The sequence below is a fragment of the Phalacrocorax carbo genome, chromosome 13 (assembly GCF_963921805.1).
Source record: "Phalacrocorax carbo chromosome 13, bPhaCar2.1, whole genome shotgun sequence".
In the NCBI taxonomy this organism is placed as follows: Eukaryota; Metazoa; Chordata; class Aves; order Suliformes; family Phalacrocoracidae; genus Phalacrocorax; species Phalacrocorax carbo.
In genome coordinates this window covers 10745114-10760175 of record NC_087525.1, presented here as the reverse complement: position 1 = coordinate 10760175, position 15062 = coordinate 10745114, and the positions used below count along the sequence as shown (strand labels likewise).

Genomic DNA, 15062 nt, shown 5'->3' with positions numbered 1-15062 from the left:
CCTTCCCGCAGGCAGGCAGGTGCTCAGCCATCGCCAGGACAGCAGGGCTCCGTCGTGTGTAACGGTTGCTTGGGAAGGCAAACGCCATCACTCCAAACGTCCCCCCCTTTCTTTTGCTTCCCCCAGCTTTATATCCTGAGCATGACCCCATATGGTATGGAATATCCCGTGGGCCAGTTGGGGTCAGCTGTCCCGGCTGTGTCCCCTCCCAGCTCCTTGTGCCCCCGGCAGAGCACGGGGAGCTGGAAAAGTCCTTGACCAGTGTAAGCGCTACTTAGCAACAACTAAAACATCTCCACGTTATCACCGCTGTTTCCAGCAAAACTCCAAAACACAGCCCCATACCAGCTACTACAAAGAAATTTAACTCTATCCCAGCTGAAACCAGGACAGGTGAGAAGGGAGCAGATGAAATGTATTAAGTACTCACCCACCAAAAGCAACCTCATGATAGTGAGAGGAATGGTTATATGAGTGAATGAAGAGATTTGAAGAAACACCTGAACAGGAATGAACCTCATTTTTGCTAAAATGAGGAGACTGAGATGATAAAATAACAGAGATATCTAAGCTGAAGAAAATAACTCAATGTTATTTTGCCTTCCAAAGATTTCCAGCTGGCATTCTGAAGTGGTCTTTCAGAGATCTGGGTCATGTTCTGCTGACAAGAGTTCTCTCACCCTCTCCCATGTCCATCCCCCTCCCTCCCCCCAGGTTATTAATTATGTTAACCGAATATATTTCAGACACAGAAGTGCTTGAACATATCATGTAGCATCAAAGCACTATGATTATAATGGTGATTAAACTCAAACCCTGAGACAACTAAAAGAGGTATTAGCTATGCTCAGTGCATGAATGAGCTAGTAGAATGAGAAATGTTAGTCTTTATCTGGTCATTTTATGATCAATTGCAGAACGTGGAAGTTATCTTAAAGCTATAAAGAGGCGCAGCTTAATGTGTTGTGTCCCAGGAGTAAAAACCTGGGATTGATTGTACCTGGAGTGAGGAGCAGAATAAAAGATAACGATAAAAATAAAAACTGTATGTTAATCTGAAAGCCTGCAGCTGATTCATCTACAGTTCAAATAGACTTTCCGTGCCTTTATACTAAAACGTCACATGGATAAATTATTCTCATGAACTCAGCAGATTTAGGTTTTTTTCTTGGAATATGTAAAAGTTATGTGAATTTACTAGTTATATTTTTAATCTCTCATATTTTCTTTTCACTATGTTGTAGTAATACAAGCTGCTCTTAAACAGAAGGTTCTGTTTTCCCCTCTCCAGCTATTCCACAAGAATAGAAAAATGAGAAGTCAGTAATTACCTTAAAATCTTGTCCTTAACTGATTGATGGATTTTTGGATGCCTGGCGGTAACATATTATCCTATCCTTTCTGGCACGACATCTTGTCCTCTTCCAAGCCATTGCTTTATTTAAAGTAACTGAAATTAGCACAGCGTCTGCTTCAGTGAACCGTGTTAAGGGGTGCAGATTTGCCAGCACCCAGCAAAGATACCAGTACCAGCATGGTGCTGCTCCGCCAGAGATGTTCTTCACAGCCTTTTCTAAAGACAAAATTTTTCCCGGTGACGTTCAAATTGCTTAATTCCTTTCCAATAAATTAAAAGACATTAGCTAAGGGATCAAGTTAATTAGGGGGAGAAAAAAATAGACCTCTTCATTCAAATGTTAACCTTAGGGTATATTGGACTTCCTAACTGGCCTTCATATTAATGGCTGTAATCAGTAGATAAAAGCTTGTCAGATTTTGGGCGACCTGCACTGAAGCTTTGTCTGAGAGTCCCACAATCAAATCTCAATTTAAATTTACTGAGGCATGTAGTTCTCTTGTTTCATTTAGTCAAAAAAAAATGCAAAGGAGATGCTATAATAACCCCCAATTTAATAAATACACAAAAAAAACCCTCTATTTATTGAAGTGAACTGAGAACCCTGAATACTTCTTGCTTTTGAACGTGCAGTTTTGTTTCCCTTGTCCAAGCACTTAGGTACCTCTGAGTGTAGTTTTCAAAGTAACTTGCTTGTTGTTTGCAAGTGGAATTTTTTTGAGATTTACTCTGCTGCCAAACTGGGGATGGTTTTGATTAGTAAACAAAAGTCTCTTACTGTACTTGACTGCTTTTATTCGAAGGTATTGTGATTAAATTTGTGTGGGACACGCTAATGGAGGTAGAAAAGTCTATGTAGCATTATGCTCCCATTTTCCCATTATCCCTTTCTGTAGCTGAGTTTTTAATGAGGAGATGCTGTTTTCCTAAGCCTGTAAATATTTCTCTTTACTGTTGCTCTACAGAAATATAGCAAGGAGAAGAAGTAAAGCTATTGTTCGATGGTTGTTAATTTTCAAATGGAGTGCTTCAGTGGAACCTGGGTAATTACTCTTGTGTCTGAGCGCACAAGAAACAAATATTAGGCATGCTGTTCAAGAGCAAGTTTACTGTGCCCTCACAACGGCCACGCATCAGGCATGGGCGCAAGCTGTTAATATATCAGGGTTGTAGTTTGGAGAGGAAGGTTGCACAGGAGAATTAGTTAAACAGGTGAGAAGCTTTTCCTTGGTTTTTATTGCTGTTTTAAGGAAGAAGGGCTTCACATCCTGGAAGATGGAAGTGCGTTCTTCACTTAAGGGTTTATTGTCATCATAGGAATAAATCACGGTGTGTAGTAGCTATGTGAACACTTACTCATAAGTTGAGAGGTTTCGTACATGGGAGGACACTTGGCACTGAGTTTCCTCACACAAAGCTAAATATACACTTGATTATTTGTAGGACTAAGACCTAAAACATCTAATTTTTCAGCCTGTCAAAATATGTTATTTTTACAACACGATGAGTGGAGAATCTTTGGGCACTAATCTCGGTACAGTGTACCACCTCGGTGTTACCAGTTCTCTTTTCAGTAATCACTGCTCGTTATTTTCCAAAAGCATGGAACTAACAGAGGGATACCCGAGGAGTTTTTAGCTGATGACAAAGTATAACGAGATCATGTTTTAATTCTCCAGCATGTTGGTTTTTTTCTTCCCCACCCTCCCCACCTCCCCCGCTGGGATCGGAGTCATGTTGTTAGAGAATGGAGTACTTGTATTTGCCGTTGTACTAAAAGTAGTTGTGATGATATAAATGAGTAATTGGCAATCGATTCCCCCCCCCCCCCCCCCCCCCGTTTGTTTGTTGCTGCCATATTCCTACGAATTAACTGACAGTCATTATGTATGACATGAACTTAGTTTTTGTTTTCAAGTCCCTCCCCTTCCCACCAAGAGATTTGTTATCTCAGTAGGAATCCTTCTTATCTTGCTTTTAACAGAAAACACTAGAGAACAGAGGATTCTATAATTGATTTTTGTATCCTTTTGCATTTTTGTGCAAAGTTTTATGGAGGCTGTATTGCAAAAATGGGCTTTCAAAAAGGTGGGAGACTAAAGACACATAATTTTTCTAATTTTCTGAATTCAGTGTCTATATGAACATGCACTTTGCGTCAAACAGCTAGCCAAGGAAATTAAACTTCAGATACCACCATGCTCATTACAGTCAGATGGACATCATTTAAGTAAAATAAAGACTGGCCAGAGATTCCTTCTTCCTGAGTTCTGAGCTAAAATATGTACAGCACTGCCCTAGCTTGCCAGCAGGTGACCAAATGTTGGCCAAGCAGCTCAGGATGGGCTTGCCAGGGCAGGTGAGCTCTGTGCAGCTCAGTGCCACGCTCGGGCTCCATGTGAGCTGGTGTCCGTGTGGTGCGGTGACACAGAACAGCCTGGTGCTGACCGGGTCACTGCACTGTACCGATGGTGACAAGGCTCGAGACGAGGTGTGGATTCAGTGCCCCTGTACCGCCTTGTTCTGAATGCTCTCAAAAATGAGCAATGGAGTGAAACTGTGGCACCTACCAAAGTGATGTATAGATTTCTCAGTGTAGAATATTGGAGACCTTACTGATGTTAATTTTGTAGTGACTTGATTGTCCAAAATCTGAGACTGGTTGAGAAATAGTAACCTTAAAGAGAATTCCTGTTTCCTCAGTGAAGAGGACTCCATCCCTAGAACGATGACAACAACATGAGAGCCGACAGCTCTGGCAGCCTCTCTGCTCCTCGTATGCCCAGGGCACCTGACTTTTACTTGAACATACAGAAATACTCCAATGGGAGAAAGTTTCTTCAATTAAAAGTTGAATTATTATTTGCTGACATGTAGTTAAATAGGTATAACAGCAACTAGCTCCTGTAATGTGTATTTATAGTGTGTACTTTATTATACTGTGCAGATGTTAATAAAGTACAGTAAGTTCTTTAGCTGAAAGGTGTTGTATAAATAATTATTGTTACACATATTAAAGAATAAGGTCTTCCTGCCAGTAGCCTTTCCTCAAGGGGGAATTTAATTTATCTATCTGCAGTTATTTTATTGCAGTCTCTCCGGAGATCAGAATGTGCATTACTTAAAGTTGATTTAAACAGGAGGGAGACTCACTCTGCAACCCATTAAAACCAAAGGGATGTTCTTCTACCTTCTCTATGCTGGACACTTGGCTATACACACATACAGAATGAATATCGGATTCTCAGGCGACTTCTGGTTCTCTCTGACAAGAAATACCCTCTGCCTCTCTACGTAAGCCATTCCCTTTGCACATTTGGTTAGTTTCAGGATGTGTTTATTTGCATTTGGTTACCCCTAGTTTAGGGTTACCGGTCTTATTTCTGAAGGACATAATTCATGCGTCAAAGTATGACAACCAAACTTACAATACAGTAACACATTTCCTAACAGTAACAATAGCACTTGTGTTAAAGCAGACAGGCTTACAGTCCCAATGTCCCAAACAGATGTTATTAATTCAGATGTTCATGTAAAATAGTATGGCTTCAGGAAGGTGCATCTCAGCCCTCCAAAAGAAGAAATGTATATTTTCCTAATGTACTGGTGGATGGATGTTTAGAATTGCTTGTACTCAGCCATGACAAATATTAGGCTCAGTAATTTAATGCAGTAATTAAAATTAATTTGGGTGACAGAAATCTTTTGTTTAAACTTAGGATATATGTCAGCAAAAGCAAAGTTTCTGTCAGTACATCTATTTTGGTCTCATAAAAAGATCCATCAATAACTCTGCATAGTGTCTTGGAAAGTATTTTAACATACTAATAGCAGTAGTGAGATGAGAAGCTATTACAGCTCATTTGAGTGGTTGGCCATTGGGCAAACAGTTGGCAATTATTGCACTCGGAAGAATTAAATGGAGGATTTGAATGGAAATGCTAGTTCTTCAGTGAATTCCCTTTTTACCTCAATTGTAGCGTATGTCGACGTGTTTTCCAACAGTACTGAATTTCCTGAGGTGGTATCCCTTGTGCTTTTGAATGCTAAGTGTTAAAATCCAGCAGGAGAGACCTATAGTTGACCTTCATACTGAATGTGAAAGGGCTATTGTAGCCTTTAAAAGGCTTTTGTGCTTCTGGGCCTCCTGGGAAGCTCCAGTTCCCTTCAGACTGGATCACCTCTTTCAGTTATGAACCATCAGTTGTGCAGAGTAACTTTTAAACATTTTTTAATAGTGATGTCTGCCTTCTATGATAGGTCGAATCTAAAAACAAATGTTTGTTGCATGCAAGACATCTGACTTTATAGTGTGTCCTGCCCCTTCCCATCTGTTCAGGAGTGAAAATCATTAATAGCTATGATTTGTCTCTATTCAAAGTCCTTTTCATATTTAAAAGCCAGATAACAAAATCGGTGTAGGCAGTATAACTGCCCAATAAAAAAATTCTGTGGCTAATGTACGGGCTTCAGCCTTTGATATCATAAGGGCTTCTGAGTAGGCCTTTGCATTTGATTAATCCTGGTGCTTGTATCAAAACACATGTAGTAAGATTTTCAGTTTCTGCAGAAAGGTAGTAAAATAGCCTGTGATCTAGATTCAAACGGCAAAACAATGTTCTGTGTGTTTTTCAAAGATTACATTTCTGATAAGCCTGCTTTATTCTTTCCAGAAATCTCTGATTTCTTGCTTTTCTCTCATCTCTTTGAGAAGAGGCTATGCAGCTTCTAGGTCTGAATGGCATTATGAAGTGCCTGGTTGGTCGGGCACTGCAGGCACTGGCACGTTGCTTTGTGTTTGATTGATGTTAGTAGAACTATCCAGGAGAGAAATGTGTAAAAAGGGGCAAGGAGAGTCCAGTGGGATCCTGAAAATTGCCAGGCTAAAATGCTGAAGGTGAACTGATCTGGGTGCTCATAGTTTACATGGGCTTAAAGGGAAACTGTGCTGTTCCATGGAGGAGAAAGCCATTGAGGGTTACGATGCGGAAAGACACCTGTGTAGCGCATAGAAATACATAGAAACCACACCTGCCCGAGGAATTCCCTACACTGCAAACTGTGAATTGTTGGGAGAATGTTAGAGGGAAGTATCGCTGCGCGATTGCTCCTGTTTCACTCTCTGTTTATCTAAGACTGGTACAGGTTATTATCTTATATAAGCTGGATAATTAAAAAAATCCAATTTAATTCATTGATTTATTGGACTTGCTATTACACCTACTTGCTCTAATAACTATTGCCTAGTTACTGGCTAGTAAGAAAATGGGATATAATTGCAGAGGAGTTACTTTGAGCTCTGGTGTATCTAAAAGCATGCAAGAAGGCAAATAATTTTTAGCAGAAGGTTTTTGAAGTGAAACTTCATTAGGAATGATGTGACTAAATCACAGTCATTGTTTTGAAATTGTGAATTCTAATGTTTGTAGAAAAATTTTTCTGGCTGACTGCAATTATCTCAGCAGTGTTTGTGGGGATATGGCAGGCAGAGATGCGAGGAAATGTGGAAGATGGAGAGAGACGTTACATGCTTGGACAGAGACTGTGAGAACAAAGCAAAAAAAAAATCATAAAAGTAGAAAATATACCTTACTAATACCATTTCACATTTGCACTGGGATTCAATAAGCACTTATATTCAAATATTAATGTAATTGTATCTATTGTAACAGACTTTATTATTACACTTTCTGGTCTAATAACTATTTGCACAGTTAAAATAATATTGTGAGTATTTTACGTTGAAAATTTCAGAGCTTGCTGAAAATAATTTTTCTAGATGATTTGGACAAAATAATTATCTTTTGGAAGCTTAAATAGTAATCTTCCCTCTATTGTTTGAAGAAAGAGAATTTTGTTATTTAGTAACTTAAGAATAAGGGCTATATCTGAAGTATGTCCACTTCCAGCGTTCTAAACTGCTAGAGTATATTCAAACCCTTCAAGTAGGTTGTTATCTGTAGCAAGGACCCAAAGATGGTATTCAAAATCATTCAGAAAGCTTACAGTGCAGCAGGAGTCTAATCATCATGATGTGCATCTCTGTTTCTTACATGAGTCTTATTATCCCTTAGTTCTTACGTAAATAATTTGCAGCTGCAAAAATGAGGGGCAGCAGCCATTGTAAAGTAAAATTAATGAAACCCATGAAACTGAGGTGGTTTAGGAAACCTGTTTCAGGGTGTTTATAGGTTATCTTCCAAATCAGTGAATCCTAGAATGTGTATTTTATTCTGTCCTAACAAATGCAATAATAAGTGGGAATTATTCTGTCCATTTTGCAGTCAGGGGAAACAAACCTCCAGGTAAAGCAGAATATCTTTGCATTAAAGGTAAGAAATAGTTATTTTTGCCTTCCTTTGGAGCTTAAGTATAGGGAAAAAGGCCTTGGTAATATTCCTAAAATGTTGGAAGAGGTGAATATATTTTTTACAAGTGTATAAATACTAAAATAATGAAACTATCCAAGTCTCTCTGACACTTTTCTCACTACTTTAAACATATTGCCGAAATAGCACTCAAATAAAACTAACACTGGGGGGGGAGGGGGGGAAAGTGAGTAAAGCCTACAATCAGCAAATGAGAAAACTCAAAAGCTCAGTGTTTCCTGCCTGATTCCATTGTTTTTCACACTTATTTACTTTTCCCTCTTACAAATGTACAAGTGAAAGCATTGGTGTCGGTCGTTTGAAAATAGAGCTTGGTGATGATACTTCAGTCCTCTCAGAATTTACCTGGTGATGGATAAGAATGAAAGGGTGAGAAATTCTTTCTTGTTGCTTCTTCAGCCTTGCCTTCAGCTCCAGCTTCGTACTTCAGTTTGCTTCCAGCTGTTTTCTACCCAAAGTAAACTGCTTCCTAGCCGTGTGCTGCCTCTATTTCTGTCAAGTGGGGTTAGGAACTGGTGTTGAAAAGACAATATACTGCTCTCTACCTCCTGGAAATTCCTTTCTACAATGAGCCATCCTTAAAGGCTAGCTGTGCCCAACCACACAGCTGTTTCACACCAAAAATAATAGCTTAAAGCTGCTTGTGTCAAGGCCAAGAATCATATCCTGTAAATTTATGAAAGATGAATGCTATGGTAGATTCTGTGAATGTTTTGGTATAAACAAGACTATAGATAATCTAATAAAAATGAATTACTTTGTAGAAGACAATAAGTTTTACATATACATAGCTAATGCCACATTTAGTACTATTCTTTTATGTTTGTGTTCCAGTCAACCAGCGCAGTGACCACCCTCACCTCCAGCAGGAAATGATACATTCCATTATTCCTTATAGTACAATAAAGCCCTTTATTTATGGCCAGCATTAGTTTTGCAGTCACAGCGACAGAATTCATATCTTAGCAGAGCATCAAGGCTTTCCTTCCCTCCTTCTGATAGTTATCCCTGAAATTGTCTCGTTCTTCTGTTGTCAGACCTGAACATATGGTGTATCTGTCAGAGTTAGGAAGAAGGCGCTCAGCCTCAGAGATCTCTCTCCAGCCAGATGTAACAGAAGAGACACAGAGTTTGTAACAGAAGTTTGCTTTTCTTATGAAACTCTAGTGAGTGAGTCCCAATTCCAACCTGCTAATTTCATGTGATCATGGTTGACAGTAGAGTTTTGTAAGCATATCCAGTTATTATATGGTTTTACACATCACTTTTATGAGCAATCGGAGTGGATTTTGTATGGTGTCATTTTCCTTCTGGGGTGCAAGTGTTTGATCATCCTCAAGAAACTAATGGTATCTAAAGAGAAGTTGTCAGATATTGACTCTCAAATTCTGCTTGTTGAGCATGTGTAGATCAGATGGGCCATTAGATGAGTACTATGTGGTTTTTATGGTTGAATGTAGGCTACACCCTGAGCAAAAGCAACTAATTGGACAACTGAAGGCAGAGATAGCTGTAGGCTGTGTAGTTACAGCAAACTGGTCTTTCATCTGTCAGATGTTCTAGACAGAAGTGTTTGACTGTGATTGTGTTTGGATTGATATACGTTTCCTACAAAGTATGAAATAAATAGGCAGAAGGAATTATTTTATTAGTAATAGTTGAGGATAACTAATGTTAGAATCTGAAATTTTTGTTAAAAAGACACTGTTAAGACTAAAAGAGACAGAAAGCACATGTATTTTAAGAGATAAAACCATTTATAGAATCCTTTTTATTTTTATTAAATTCTATGTGGATTTTATAAGACTCCTTTTAGTCTTAAAGAAAATGGAGGATTAACTGTCCTGCTACAAGAAGTGGAAAGAAATTCAGAACTGCTTCTGTGATTATTTCTGTTTGAGCTGCCATGGAGCAAAGCTCAGTTTTCCTTTTATGTTGCATGGATTTTTGATCTACTAAATGGAGGGGAAAAAAATGAGGGCATCAAACTCACTTCCTTATGTGATACGTCAGATAAAATGAAACTGAGCTTAATTCATTATGATTTATAAACAGATGCTCCTGCATATGCACGTGTGTGTGTGTTTATGTACTGATACATTTTAAGAAATAATTGCCTTCTTGGTAATGATTGCAAATAATTATTTGTGAAAAAACATCCCATTATGTAGACACCTAAAATTGTTACTCACCTCTGAAAACACTGCTCCTCAGTTCCTGCTTCCACATCTGAATTCTCACCAAGCCTTTTCCTCCTCCCCAGTGTCATGCAGGAACAGGCATGTCAGTGTTTAGGAAGATACAGTCATACAGTTCTTTCTGATTGCCAACACTGAATAAATTCGCATTCACTTTTATCTGTGAAAAACTGACAGATTGTGCTTGTACGTTTGAGCTCGGACAGCCTCTTCCGTCTTAGAATTTGCTTTGCTCTCAAGCTGGAAAAAGTCTGAATCCTTCCCATTTTTCAAACAGGGAATTAGCCTGTTTTCCTTGGGGAAAAAACTTATAAGGGAATACAAAATGCTCTCCCAAGGCCAAATAGTCTTTCCATGTGCATCAAGTATTTTGCACTGGTCTACCACAATATTTCTAACCAGTGGTTCAGCAGGTCAGCTGAAAACGTAAGGCAAAAAACCTAGAGCAGTATCAGCACGGTTAATCTTTGGTAAACAGCTTTCCTTTGTGCAGTGATGACTTCAGATGCTTGCACAAAAAGTCACGTCGTTACTGAACTAGAAAGAAAGAGAACTTTCTTACTGCTTGTCAAGCGCTGCAGTAATTTTGAAGGACTAAACATCATTAGAAGAAAAATCTTTGTGTTTCATGTATCATAGATCCATAAACTGAGCGTAGGTATGGTAATGAATGCTAGTTTACTGAATTTAAATTAGTAAAATCCAAACATAGCTTGACAATTTTAATAAAATACTTTAACCTGTAAACAATAGTTGTTTGTCACTGTCATTATTTCAGCACACCTGCAATATTTAGCAGTTATACAAGTGCTGAAGTCTTCTGGTATTTTCCAGACATGCCTGCATAGCGATAAACCCTTCCTTTCCTCAGTGGCTTAGGATTTTAGACAATAAGCAAGTCTAGCAGGTATTTAACAGTGTGACAAAATTGCTTTAGACCTGCCGAAGTCACTAGCGAAAAAACCCCTCATGAGTTCACCTTTCCTGATGGTGAGGTTGACTGAAGCGGTGATCTTATCAACTAAACCTGACTTAAAAAGGCAGTAAAGAGTCTGCTGTGGTTGGCACAACCCTAGCTTAATTTCTGTTCCTTTCTGATGTTTCTCTGTAATTCAGTTGTTTTCTGAGGCTGAATTAATCACATTAACAAGCATTCCCATGTTTGGATAGAAGTACGAAACTACTCAAGTTAACCTTCAGTGCTTTCCTTTTAGATCTAAAGCTTGCTGGTCATCTTGTTGACCTGAATATATTGCACTTGTACATGAGCTAAAGTCTTTAACAGGTGTTATCCTTGCAATGTTTTACTTGTGTCAGGTTTCATACAGCATTTTTTGGAGGGACAAAAAAGGGGTTAATGGGTATATTCTCTGTCCGTGCAACACCAAGACTGGTGGTTGCCTAAGAGCCCACCCAGATGGGGCAGCGAGGAATGCTACTGGCTGGAATCAGACTGGTTTTCAGTCCTCTGTCTTTAGCAGTGTCTGGTATTGATACTTAGCATTTCACTAGATGTTGCTTACTTCCAAGATTTAAAAAACAAACAAACAAACCAGCTGTTATAATCTAGTTTATGGAGATCATTAGAGTTATAGGAAAGTTTTCTGAAGAGCGGGTTTTATTATGAAAACAATAAATGTACTCTAACTTACACTATTCAGCATCACCCACGAGCTGAAATTTGATAATATAAGTGTGAGAAATAAATGTGAGAGAAGAGGGTTAAATACTTTCTTATTCAAGACAAGTTATATGTGTTTCAGAAGAATCAAGGGCTCCTAATGACATGATATAGCTGTGATGAGGCCACTGTTAATTTTGAGAGCAGCCTGGTTCAATATAAGCTCTGACCTTTTTCTTGCTCTAAATTTCACTGCAAAATATAAACTCAGACATTTATTATAGAAAAATGCTGAGAGTCATGAAGACAGAGTACAGTTTGAACCAGCAGGTTCATCATGAAAATAATATAAAACGTGTCTTCCTCCATTTAATGTCCTAACAAATGCGGAAAAATATTTTTTTCAATCAGTGTAAAAATGAGGGACAGAACTGAAAGGAACAGGGTTGTGTTTTGGGGTTTTTTTGCATGATTTCCTCTACTGACAGCCAATTTTTTTACACTATAATATATCTTAATAGTTTGGGGCTGTGTGTACAGTTTCATAGGTTTACAGGTTAATGGTAAAACTCTGGTTAGGTAGGTTATTTATAGGAGGGAAAGAGGGGGGAAAAAAGGGGTCAAAAGGAGGGCTGTGTATAACTCTTTCATGGGAAAAACAGGCATCATCTAATGTGATATAAGTTGAGGTAGAAAGAAGTTTAGGGGTCAGTGATTTATCCCTCTCCTTATTTCTTTGTTCCTGGATTTATGCAGTTAAACTGTAATATTGTTGGAGCGGGACTGCCTCTTTGTGCAGTGTGAAGCCCTGTGGTGCTGAGCTGCTGAGGAGGTCTCCACAGCCACCCAGGTCCACGAAGCGGAGCTTCCTAAGAGCCATTCAGAGACCTCTGGGGAAAAGTAGTCGATGGAATTTCCCTACTGGCATTGGCTATGAAAGGGAGTTGTGTAAGGTGGCTGTGTGGAATACTCTTCTTCTGACAGCACTGCGAGAAAAAACGTCTTTTTCCTCCTAATTAGTGGTGTTTGCCTAATTGGCGAAGGTTGATGCAGTGGCTTTTTTCTTTTTCTTCCCCCTCCCCCCCCCCCCCCCCCCATGCTACAGATATACGTGGACTGCAGGGATTTCTCGATCAGGCCTCAAGACTGGGACTTGATGTATCATTACAGAAAGTGGACAGGAACATCAGCAGAGTCTTTGCCAACCTTTTCACTACCATGAAAACAGAAGAGCTGAATCGCTATCGGGACACATTGCGAAGGGCTATCTTGCTCCTAAGCCCACGGGGAGCCCAGACTTTTATTAATGAGGTCAGTGCAAGTTGTTTTTATCATCGACATTTCAGAAACTTATGTGATACCTTGCCATGTTTTCTGAAGTGATAGATTTTGACAATGCTGGTTGGTAAATGTCAAATAAGATTGTCGGACTCTAGTGTTGGAGAATTGAAATATCAGGTACTCCATGTAACCTGTACTGTGTGGCTGCTGCAAGCGGCACAGCGTGGGCCGGATAAGCACTTTCAAAATAATATACAGTTCTGTGGGGCAATTCTTTTTTTCTGGTTGTCTTCCATACCAATGCTTTTCACCTGGATTTCAACCACTGTCTGCTAGTTAACAGAAAGTCTGCTGTATTCTATTAGAAATGAAACATAATGTGCCTGGGAGAGTCACCTTTACTGTGGAAATGTCTAAATCCATGTTAAAGGGGCATCTTACTGATGTTTGGCAGGTGAATCACAGTGGTTTTTATCAAGTATGAAGTAGAAATTATATGTTTGTCTCTTCTTCTTAATGGTTTCTTGAAATCAACAAGGCTAATTAGGACAGGGAGGTAGCTGTTGGGCAAACTTGTAATTAATGTTGTGCTGTGGGCTAATTTTTGGCATTAATTAGTTTTATCCAGCTTTTTTAGTATTAAATAATGAATTATTTTACAGTGCTTTATATGCCAGAGTTGAGAACGAGAGTTGGCTCCTTGGTATAAGTTCACATGTATTCATTAACTAAGAATTTGGCAATGAAATAGGTGGGGTTTTTTTATTCTTTTTTTTAAAATAACCAAGGATAAGACTGAACCAAGAAATTAAAATGTGGATGAGGCCTGTTTCCAATTATCAGTTCTATGGCATCAAAGCCTGCTAAATTAAAAAAAAGAAATCAAATTAGCTCATGATGGTTTTTTATAATATCTGCCTAAGTAAATGCTCCACATTGACGTTTATTGGTGATTTTTAAATTAATAGGGTAAAAGTTATCATAAATAAATGAGGCAAATGTGTGGCTTGGGAAAGACTAAGTACAGGTACAAATTCTACTCATGTTTGTGCATACACAGGGATTTTCAGTAGAGGAATGAGGGAGCACTTGTCCTCAAAGCGTGGTAACCTATACACAGCTCAGTGGGTTTTTTGCTTCGTAGCAGGCCTCCAGCAAAAATACACATAGCTTAGTTTTCCAGTGCGTCCTAACAAAGCATGCAAACCAGGTATTAAAGAGACATCAACGCGTGTGCTTTATAGAGACCCATGCTGGGTAGGAGCTCTGTCCCCCTTCAGTGCACAAGGCTCCAGAAAGGTCCGTGAGAGTTATGTGCGTGCGCTGTCAGGACCCTGCAGGTCTCTTGAGTGTAGGGGCTCATGTATTAAACCGTTTTACTACTCACTTCACCTTAAAGAGTGTGTATTATAACCATTAAAGCTAATGATCTTGATATTTTTCCAGATCCCTGCAGGAGCTTAACTGTGGGCAGAGATGAAAATTAATTTATTTGGCAATCTTCCTATATTGAATCTTGATTGATTCAGAAAAGCTTTATAAAAGAAAATTTTAATCTTAGAAAGGAACTCTCAAAAGAGTTGAGATGCGAGGCGCACTGTGTAGGGAAGAACGCTTCGCGAGCAGAGGCTGGGCTTACATTTTGTGGAAAGTTAGAATAACTGTGATTCCTCAATAGCTCAGTCAATAAGTGCAAGTAATTATCTACTGCACAATTTCAGACAGTCTAGAAAACAACCGTCAGCTTAAACAAAATGCTCGTTCTTACATAATTTATAGAAATATGTTATTCACAACATGCAGCAGGAAGTGCCTTCAATGGGTTTACATATTTCCAAAGTTAGTAAATATTTTGTGCAATAGGTACTATATAGCTGTATGCTGACTAGCAGTATTATGAATCCGGCTCTGCATCTTGGAAGTTGTTTGAGGTTTTAAAACAATTTCCCTTTTCAGTTTTGGGAAAAAAAAAATCTAGGTCTCTTAAAAAAAAAAAAAAGGCAAACATAAGTAGATAAATAGTAACCTGAGAACAAATTCGAAGACTTTATTTTTAAATTTTGGGTATATTTATTTTCATATTTTCTATTTTAGGTCAAGTTACAAATAAGAACAAAGAGGAGAAATTAGGTTTAAAGCTTGGTTTCTGTAAATTTCTGAAAATGGAAAATTCCATGTGAGAGAAAGGTTTGTTGTTAAGATTTTGAGGTTTGCTG

At 38.7% G+C, this 15062-nt stretch overlaps 1 protein-coding gene across 3 annotated transcripts in view; it reads left to right on the top strand.

Annotated features, from left to right (window-relative positions):
• GRID1 (glutamate ionotropic receptor delta type subunit 1) overlaps positions 1-15062 on the top strand; it is a 544302-nt gene that overhangs the window by 286708 nt on the left and 242532 nt on the right. For all 3 annotated transcript variants that reach the window (XM_064464794.1, XM_064464796.1, XM_064464795.1), the window contains exon 4: positions 12671-12876. In XM_064464794.1, coding sequence (XP_064320864.1) covers positions 12671-12876 — 206 coding nt within the window. The remainder of the gene's footprint in view (positions 1-12670; positions 12877-15062) is intronic.